The sequence below is a fragment of the Trematomus bernacchii genome, unplaced genomic scaffold (assembly GCF_902827165.1).
Source record: "Trematomus bernacchii unplaced genomic scaffold, fTreBer1.1, whole genome shotgun sequence".
Lineage (NCBI taxonomy): Eukaryota > Metazoa > Chordata > Actinopteri > Perciformes > Nototheniidae > Trematomus > Trematomus bernacchii.
Window position 1 is genome coordinate 63903 of NW_022987638.1, and position 11098 is coordinate 75000.

At 39.2% G+C, this 11098-nt stretch overlaps 1 protein-coding gene across 1 annotated transcript in view; it reads left to right on the plus strand.

Annotated features, from left to right (window-relative positions):
• Nucleotides 1-11098, plus strand: part of LOC117484747 (netrin receptor DCC-like) — a gene marked incomplete at its 5' end in the record, with an annotated part of 117971 nt that overhangs the window by 60787 nt on the left and 46086 nt on the right. The window contains 3 exon segments of the mRNA XM_034133164.1: nucleotides 1483-1645; nucleotides 3157-3380; nucleotides 3665-3781. Of these exon segments, the coding sequence (XP_033989055.1) occupies nucleotides 1483-1645; nucleotides 3157-3380; nucleotides 3665-3781 (504 nt within the window).

Consider the following 11098-nt stretch of genomic DNA (forward strand, 5'->3'; position numbering starts at 1 on the left):
AGAACCCCCCACATTGGAATGGCCTGAGGACCTTCCTCAGCACCTTAAAGCAAAGGGCCAGAGTTCTGTTAGAAATGACATGAAACTTGTTTTCCAAGAAAAAGGAAAGGAGGATCAAATGTAACTAAAAGCAGGGAAAGGGAAATGGTGCAGCTGCAGTGTGATGGATGGTGCTTCTCATTGAGAGAGACCACTGAGCGCAGAGAAAGGGAGAGAGACCACTGAGGCGCAGAGAAAGGGAGAGAGACCACTGGAGCGCAGAGTAAGGGAGAGAGGCGAGGGAGGTCAACTACCTCTCACATGTTTTCCTTCATGACATTTCAACCATCTTCTGCACTCTCTCCTTTCTTCAGAATTGCCTTCAATGCCCTTTCTCTTTCTCTCATCTTATCACTCCCCCATCTCTCTTCCTCTCTTCAACCTCATCTCTCCTGCTCCTCATCTTCTCCTCTGCCGCTCCTCTCCTCTCCTCTCCTCTCTTCTCCTCTCCTCTCTCTCTTCCTCTCCTCATCCTCTCTCTCTCCTCTCTCCCTCTCTCTCCTCTCCTCTCCTCTCTTCTCCTCTCCCTCCTCCTCTCCTCTCCTTCTCCTCTCCTCTCTTCTCTCCTCTCCCTCTCTCTCTCCTCATCCTTCTCCTCTTCCTCCTCTCTCCCCTCCCTCCTCTCTCTCTCTCTTCTCTATCCTCTAATCTCTGCCTCTCTTTCTCCCTCCTCTCCTCTCCTCACCACTTCATGCTCCCCCTTGTGTTTCCCATTTTCTCTCTCTCTGCTCCAAGGTCGGGTTAATGAATGACAGAGCATGTCATCAATCCCCTCTCTCCCTTTACACCTGTCACACGTACACGTACACGTACACGTACGTACACCACACACACACACACACACACACACACACACACACACACACACACACACTGTGTATTGACTGGTAGCAGAAGCATTGTGTTTTCATGCCAGGCTTTCTTAAATGTTCCTTGTCGTTAAATCACTAATGTTTAAAAACAGAAATATGTATGAAATCAGTTATTTCCTATTGCATATGTACTGTACACTTGAATGAAACACTGAGATACAGTGAATGAACAGCATCATGGAGATTTGAGAGAGAAATGCCTATATTTATTTTTCAGTTTTTGTTCTGGGATTCAAATAATAATTGTTTTATACACAATAACTCACTTACATCTTGAGTCTTCATGTCATGGTAACATAGCCTATGTCGGCTTTCATAACGAAGCAACTTCTGCGGACATGAAAATAAACTATGACAACATTTTAATTATAATTCTAAATAGCAATTGTGAAATAAAAAGCTTGAAATTCAAGGTATTTTGTCAAATGCATGGTAATCATTCAAAAGTGTCTGGTTTTCGTTTCACATATGTCCAAGTCAACTGTTATGAAGTTGACTATATGAAAAATGGTTTGCAAAAGTTAAAGTGTTTAATATTTGATTTTACCTTCTTGTCTTTTGTACCTAACAGAGTCTCCCATTGGTCAGATGCGCCCCCCCCACGGCAGCGCCACGCCTCAGAAGAACAGTAACCTGCTGGTGATCATCGTGGTGTCGGTGGGGGCCATCACTGTGGTGGTGGTGGTCATCGTGGCCCTCATCTGCACCCGGCACTCCTCCGCCCAGCAGAGGAAGTAAGAGGCTGAAACCGGTCTGAACCTGTGTTCAAATCAAATCTCTAACTGTTTACTTACACCTGGGATGGACCTGACCTAAGTGGCTAATTACATCTGGTTCATTTCTTTAATTTCAATCCCATTCATCAGCTTTCAGTCATTGTTGTTGTGTAATCGTATTATATACATATCGTATAAGCATTATTTCACATTTCACAATGTCCTTTACATATATTATATCACAAACTCAATTACAATTCTTTTAATGTTCTGTCCTGGTTGGTTTTGCAACATCTTTTAGCAGCCTCTTTGTCAAAAATACAACACCATCACCCAGAACCAAAACAAAGCTACAATGCAGAGAGGAAATGTAAATACGTGATAGGTAGTAGAATCTGTTGTATTTAAGATGCTGGTTCATCACATTTCAGATGGTAGTATTTGTATAATCAGGTTCATGAAGGTAGAGATGATATGTTATTATGTGGTTCATATTGTTTCAGACAGTACTATTGTATAATCCAGTTTATCCTGTTGTAGAGGTATTATTCTGTAATCCGTTTCATGACATCTCATAATCCCATTATTCAAATTTCAGGTTTGTTTAATTTTATAATCCAGTTCCTGATATTTCAGACAGTACTATTGCATAATCCAGTTCATGTTCTTTCAGGCAGTATTATTTTATAATCCAATTCAAGACATTTCATAATCCTATTTGTCAAATGTCACCGCTGTTTAATCTTTTAATCCAGTTCATGGCGTTTCAATAGGTGTTTTATTGCAATCTGGTTTGACTGGTTTTAGATGATTTAGGTTAGTGATATTTTATAATGTACCTCAACAAATCTAATAGGTTTGTTGCAGCACAACAGATCAGACCCCACCTCTCCATGCACATCCTGTCTGCTGCTGTGTTTTCTGTGAATGCAGTAAACATGAGCCAGGCTGCACTCTGATGTTTCTGTCATGGTGCCTTCATGCTCTGCTGGAATTTAGAAGTTTGCTTTGTAACATGACTGTATAAGCATTCCACCCATAATACACTGTGTTGTCCATTTACATTGGTCTGTCTCCTGTTCTTCCTCACGTTTACCTCACTTCCTCACATGTTTACCTCACTTCCTCACATGTTTACCTCCCTTCCTCACATGTTTACCTCCCTTCCTCACATGTTTTACCTCCCTTCCTCACATGTTTACCTCCCTTCCTCACATGTTTACCTCACTTCCTCACATGTTTACCTCACTTCCTCACATGTTTACCTCCCTTCCTCACATGTTTACCTCCCTTCCTCACATGTTTACTTCCCTTCCTCACATGTTTACCTCCCTACCTCACATGTTTACCTCCCTTCCTCAAATGTTTACCTCCCTTCCTCACATGTTTACCTCCCTTCCTCACATGTTTACCTCACTTCCTCACATGTTTACCTCCCTTCCTCACATGTTTACCTCCCTTCCTCACATGTTTACCTCCCTTCCTCACATGTTTACCTCATTTCCTCACCTATCTCGTCCTCTGTGCAGGAAGAGAGCGAGCCACAGTGCCAGTAAGAGGAAAGGCAGCCAGAAGGACCTGCGGCCCCCTGACCTGTGGATCCACCATGAGGAGATGGAGATGAAGAACATGGAGAAAGCTCCGAGCATCGCCCCGTCCGGACGTGATTCACCCATCCAGTCCTGCCAGGACCTCCCCCAAGTGGCACACAGCCAATCAGAGAGCCAGATGGGCAGTAAGAGCAGCCACTCAGGTACAAGATGGATGCTGATTCATGTATTTATTAATTCACATATATTTTATGTAAATAACAGTTATTCACTTTTGTAAACCTGTTTTATTTGATAATTATGATGCTTTATCTTTTTTTACATAGCTGTAAAATCAAGCCTGATTGATCATGAGTGTTTTAAGTGACTTTCTCCCAGTAGAAAATGAGTCAGTGGAACTCATTTTAAATTCTTGTTTAACAGCTTAAATGACGGAGAGGAAATATTTGAATCCCTGTTTGAATATGTGAATGCGTGGATGTTGCAGGAGCTGACGGAGACGAGGCCTCCAGCTGTATCTCCACCCTGGACCGCTCGCTGACTGGCAGGAGGGGAACACGAGGCAAAATGATGATTCCTATGGACTCACAGCCGAGCAACACACGTAAGTAACACATGTATGTGTGTGAGTGTGTGGGTACCTACATGCTAAATGCTAACAATGGTTATGCTTATACTGATGTTCAGCAGTTATATTTTATCAGGTTCAAGTTTACTGTGTTAGTATTGTTTGATTTTCTTATTAGTATTACAAATAGTCATAGTTTTCCATTATTTTGCAGGTATTTAGTTGTGAACAAAAATGTTGGACACATGCTAATTATTCTTAATGATGGTGCTGAAGGATCATCAACGTTAATATGATTTTACCCTTGGAGGCGAGGTCTCGTTTATTCTATCATTAAAGGTTTCTCAGAGGCGCAAAATGGTGGCCAGGAACAGAATTTTCTAAATAAAATAACAGGAAACAGACGTAGGCCTATAAGGGACATTTCGAGCATCATTGCGATACACACCCACTGAACTGATTACCCAAGATCCTCAGCTATGGTTTAAGCTCGGTGATTGGATGTTTTAGCCGCAATGCACGTTGGGATATGGTGTTAATGCAATATGAAATCCGAAAAACATTTCGGAGTTTAGGATGGCCGAAGACACTACACTACCCATAATCCTCAGCTATCGTTTGGGACTACAGTCCCTTTGCCTGACAAACCCCGTGATTAATCTTCAAGCTCTGGGATTGGATGTTCAAACAGCACTTTGAAATGGAACGAAACCACGGCAGACTATCCAAAACTGGACTCGAACGGGACCAGCCCCCCCAGAACTACACATACTTTTTTAAACATTTATCTGCAGATCCCTATAAAGTATATTCATTACTCGTTATTCTCTACTAATAGTTAATTAAAAACTGTATATAATGGCTATTTTGCACATCCCTTTCAAGATTTCAAGATTTTCTAAGGTTTATTGACATATCATATACACAACTACGGTGTAGTTATGCAATGAATGAAACACTTGGGTCACAGGTTCCTCAACAGTGCATTACAAGACATCTATCGATATCTGTGTACCTCCACCATTACATCGTCATATTCTGCACATTTCTTATACATTACATGTTACTTGTTAGACGCTTTTATCCAAAGCGACTTACATACTCAATACTGTGGGCAATCCCCACAGGAGCAATTTGGGGTGAAGTGTCTCAGGGACACAACGACATGCTGACTGCAGTGGGGTTTGAACCTGTGGTCCCCTGATCCGAACACCAACGCTCAACCCACTGCACCACACGCCTTATACTATCTAAGAGTACATTTTATTATACATCTTATAAGAGTATAATTAATATGTATAATATCAGTTAAAAGAAGTGCTTCAACATAGTTAACATTGCAGGAAAGCAATGTATTAGACGTTAAGTACTTTGTCAGGCTTAATATTTATGTGTAGATACCCCCAAAGCTTTTTTCTTATTTAAAAGAAGACCTTAACCTAAAGTATTCTTTAATGTGTTAATAAAGGTTTATTAGTTTGTCTGTTTTGCACATCCTCCTATTAATATCTTTGTACATCCGGCACTAAACTGTTTTATTGTAGAGATCACTTACAGTATCTTCTTGATTTTTTATATTCTATATTTCTATCATTGACCTTCTACTTTCCCCTTATGAAAGTATGTACTCTTAATATTTTTTTCATCAAATATAACATATTAAAACAATAATTAAATAACGTGCTTTAACCACTAGGCGGTGCACACAAGGTACACACAGCCATAATAACTTTGTATTATTAGTGTAGGACACTTATGTATGTATAACATCTGAAGATGTGTAGTTTTATTCATGTTTTCACATAATTGTACAGGATATTGCTATGCTATTTCACATGTTTTACTTCTACACATTAATATCTGATTTGTATCACAGACAGAAAGGTATATTCGTCATTTAATGGTAAGCTATTGAAATTGTGAATCCATATATGTGTCTCCCATCACCCAAATCCCCTGACTATTCTTTCAACTCAGTATTTACATTGTTATATTCATAGAAAATCAGTAATATCTTTAAAAACTACAAGTCCTTTTCTATCAGCTGTGCACCGTTATGGTGTAAATATAACCTATCTACCAATTGGATCAAATATAAAAGTCAGCCGAATTACTATTGATACTGCAAGGAGACGTATTTTGTGAAGAGAAATTGATGATGTTGTTTAATTGCTGATATATTTATGATCCACGTCACGTATTCAGTTTCGGTGGCACTTCTTCCAGTTTGTCTAGAACCGTGTATTACAATGCCGTTATGTGATGACTTTCAAAGAGAAAAGCAAGTACACTCGGAATAAAGTATTATTTTTATTTTTTTTAAATGTTTTTCGGATTTCACATCGCATAAACACCATATCCCAACGTGCATTGCGGCTAAACAATCCAATCACCGAGCTTAAACCATAGCTGAGGATCTTGGGTAATCAGTTCAGTGGGTGTGTATCTGTTTCCGGTTATTTTATTTTGAAATTCAGTTCCTGACGGACGCCAAAAAAGCCAGAGATTATAGAATTAAACAAATAAATAAAACAAGGATAATTGTGTGTTATTGTTGAGTAAATAACTGTGTGTTATTTAGAAAAGAATAACAAATTAGAAGGAAAAAAAAGATTTAAAAAATACAGATTTCAGTATTCTGAGGCTCTGAGCTCCATTTGTTTTCCTCACGGACGGCAAAAAAAGTCCGACATGATACGATTTAAAATAAAAACAATAATCGTGGCTTGATATTGACACGAAAAAAAGTGGTGTTGGTGAACACGAATCAATAGATTAAATGTCGTGAAGTATTAACCTAAAGTAATCTTTAATGTGTTAATAAAGGTTTATTAGTTTGTCTGTTTTGCACATCCTCCTATTAATTGCTTTGTACATCCGGCACTAAACTGTTTTATTGTAGAGATCACTTACAGTATCTTCTTGATTTTTTATATTCTATATTTCTATCATTGACCTTCTACTTTCCCCTTATGAAAGTATGTACTCTTAATATTTTTTTCATCAAATATAACATATTAAAACAATAATTAAATAACGTGCTTTAACCACTAGGCGGTGCACACAAGGTACACACAGCCATAATAACTTTGTATTATTAGTGTAGGACACTTATGTATGTATAACATCTGAAGATGTGTAGTTTTATTCATGTTTTCACATAATTGTACAGGATATTGCTATGCTATTTCACATGTTTTACTTCTACACATTAATATCTGATTTGTATCACAGACAGAAAGGTATATTCGTCATTTAATGGTAAGCTATTGAAATTGTGAATCCATATATGTGTCTCCCATCACCCAAATCCCCTGACTATTCTTTCAACTCAGTATTTACATTGTTATATTCATAGAAAATCAGTAATATCTTTAAAAACTACAAGTCCTTTTCTATCAGCTGTGCACCGTTATGGTGTAAATATAACCTATCTACCAATTGGATCAAATATAAAAGTCAGCCGAATTACTATTGATACTGCAAGGAGACGTATTTTGTGAAGAGAAATTGATGATGTTGTTTAATTGCTGATATATTTATGATCCACGTCACGTATTCAGTTTCGGTGGCACTTCTTCCAGTTTGTCTAGAACCGTGTATTACAATGCCGTTATGTGATGACTTTCAAAGAGAAAAGCAAGTACACTCGGAATAAAGTATTATTTTTATTTTTTTTAAATGTTTTTCGGATTTCACATCGCATAAACACCATATCCCAACGTGCATTGCGGCTAAACAATCCAATCACCGAGCTTAAACCATAGCTGAGGATCTTGGGTAATCAGTTCAGTGGGTGTGTATCTGTTTCCGGTTATTTTATTTTGAAATTCAGTTCCTGACGGACGCCAAAAAAGCCAGAGATTATAGAATTAAACAAATAAATAAAAACAAGGATAATTGTGTGTTATTGTTGAGTAAATAACTGTGTGTTATTTAGAAAAGAATAACAAATTAGAAGGAAAAAAAGATTTAAAAAATACAGATTTCAGTATTCTGAGGCTCTGAGCTCCATTTGTTTTCCTCACGGACGGCAAAAAAAGTCCGACATGATACGATTTAAAATAAAAACAATAATCGTGGCTTGATATTGACACGAAAAAAAGTGGTGTTGGTGAACACGAATCAATAGATTAAATGTCGTGACTATAACACGACATGCCGTGAGACTGGGTTGAGTGGGCATGCATAACACGGCGCCCCCCCCCCCCCCCCCGTTGACAGTTCACGAGCATGCCTCCCCCCCCCCCCCCCCCCCCCCCCCCCCCCCCCCCCGTCAGGGTTGTGTAAAGGCCGACGGGTAATACTGGATTTTGACGCAAATCTTACGATCCTGTCCGTCAAACTGACGGGCAGGGATAAGTATAGCGCAACCTCTGGTGTGATATGTGGGTCACAGCCTTCAGGCTCACACACACACCTGTCCTCCACTCTCATGTCACTTCTCTCTTTCTGGGTGTTGCTCTCTGTCATGTAGTTTGATCCTTGATCCGAGAGAATGGAGTTTTGATGGAAACATATTTTTGATTATCAGGCTGCTGAGGGAGGATGCATTCAGTCTTTCTGAGGAGTCTCTTTCTTCTTTCCTTCTTTCACCTTTTGGCTTTTGTTTTATTGAAAAGGTATTCTGCAGTGGGTGAACCATTCCTGTTGCACAACAAAATGGCCAGTACAATACTCAGCCATTATATCTGTAATTGGTGTGCTTTCATTGACAACATACATAACAAATACTTGATGTGTTCCTGTCAGAAGAAATGAGAGCAATAAGGAAGAGAGGATCTTTGATGAGTATGTTAGTGACGCTAACTGTAGCATGTCGTACAGTTAGCGTTGATCCTCTCTTCCTTGTTTAGAATATTCACAGTGATGTTGTTTTAGTATCAACTTACATACATACCTACTACATTTCTGCCTTTAAATAAAAGCACAATAAAACCTCTGAGACAGAGAGGATTTTAAATGTTTATATATCTATGTCCATTATGTTCCTAACAAATGCATTCAATCAAACTCTTGATTCTCTCTTAGGACCGGAACAGATCATTCAGACAGACGGGACGACCCCCTGTGCTTTTAATTGAGCAGATCATTTCAAAGTAGCCCAGTTTCAGATCTCCTTTCATATATGACACGATCACACATGGACACATTGAAATATCTCAATGTCTAGCGCCCCGTTTGATGTGAAATGGACTACTGTCCTATTTTGATGCTATTATAATAACAGTAATCATTTGTGGTATTTATTTTAACGCTCTTCCAAGTGCTCAACCACATATGACATATATTAGACATGTACTGTAATACGTTGAATACTGTGGACAATACCCACTGGATAAATGTAGGGGGATGTTTCTTGACTGCAGTGGGGGTTAAGGTGGGAAGGGTCTTCCCTGGACCCCTGGTCTGAAGATCAGCACGCTAACCCACTGCAGTTCATTGATTCCAGATAACTATGTTTTATAAAAGATGGTCAGGATGGATGAGCATTCTTCTGACTTGTTATGCTGTAATATTAGATATAGATGGATATATAGATACTTTATTGATCCCAAATTGGGAGATTAGTTTGTTACAACATCAGTGTGTTCAGGTATTAACATATTTAAAGGGTGGAATAAAGTATATACATAATAAAATAAAAACATTAAAAGCATATATACAGTAAACATACAGTATCTACAGTAGTAGAAAAAGACATACAAACAAATACACAATACAAACAATTTAGATAAGTTCAATGTTCTATAAAGACCCAAAATACTGCAGCAAAACGTTGAATTTGATTTACAAACATATTGAAGGAAGTGACCTGGAGTCTGTGTCAGGTGTAGTGGATCAGTGTGTGGATGTGAGAGACTCTTCCTGCCTGCCTCTGCAGCTCAGTGGATCTGGTGATCTGTATCTGTGTGTCTGCTCTTCTCCTGTCTCTCTTTCTATCTCACTATCTGACACCCAAAGGAACACTGAGTTACTTTACATGTCCGTGTACTTCTCTCTATCTCACTATCTGACACCCAAAGGAACACTGAGTTACTTTACATGTCCGTGTACTTCTCTCTATCTCACTATCTGACACCCAAAGGAACACTGAGTTACTTTACATGTCCGTGTACTTCTCTCTATCTCACTATCTGACACCCAAAGGAACACTGAGTTACTTTACATGTCCGTGTACTTCTCTCTATCTCACTATCTGACACCCAAAGGAACACTGAGTTACTTTACATGTCCGTGTACTTCTCTCTATCTCACTATCTGACACCCAAAGGAACACTGAGTTACATACATGTCCGTGTTGTACTTCTCTCTATCTCACTATCTGACACCCAAAGGAACACTGAGTTACATACATGTCCGTGTACTTCTCTCTATCTCACTATCTGACACCCAAAGGAACACTGAGTTACTTTACATGTCCGTGTGTACTTCTCTCTATCTCACTATCTGACACCCAAAGGAACACTGAGTTACTTTACATGTCCGTGTACTTCTCTCTATCTCACTATCTGACACCCAAAGGAACACTGAGTTACTTTACATGTCCGTGTACTTCTCTCTATCTCACGATCTGACACCCAAAGGAACACTGAGTTACTTTACATGTCCGTGTACTTCTCTCTATCTCACTATCTGACACCCAAAGGAACACTGAGTTACTTTACATGTCCGTGTGTACTTCTCTCTATCTCACTATCTGACACCCAAAGGAACACTGAGTTACATACATGTCCGTGTACTTCTCTCTATCTCACTATCTGACACCCAAAGGAACACTGAGTTACTTTACATGTCCGTGTACTTCTCTCTATCTCACTATCTGACACCCAAAGGAACACTGAGTTACATACATGTCCGTTGTACTTCTCTCTATCTCACTATCTGACACCCAAAGGAACACTGAGTTACATACATGTCCGTGTACTTCTCTCTATCTCACTATCTGACACCCAAAGGAACACTGAGTTACATACATGTCCGTGTACTTCTCTCTATCTCACTATCTGACACCCAAAGGAACACTGAGTTACTTTACATGTCCGTGTACTTCTCTCTATCTCACTATCTGACACCCAAAGGAACACTGAGTTACTTTACATGTCCGTGTACTTCTCTCTATCTCACTATCTGACACCCAAAGGAACACTGAGTTACTTTACATGTCCGTGTACTTCTCTCTATCTCACTATCTGACACCCAAAGGAACACTGAGTTACTTACATGTCCGTGTACTTCTCTCTATCTCACTATCTGACACCCAAAGGAACACTGAGTTACATACATGTCCGTGTACTTCTCTCTATCTCACTATCTGACACCCAAAGGAACACTGAGTTACTTTACATGTCC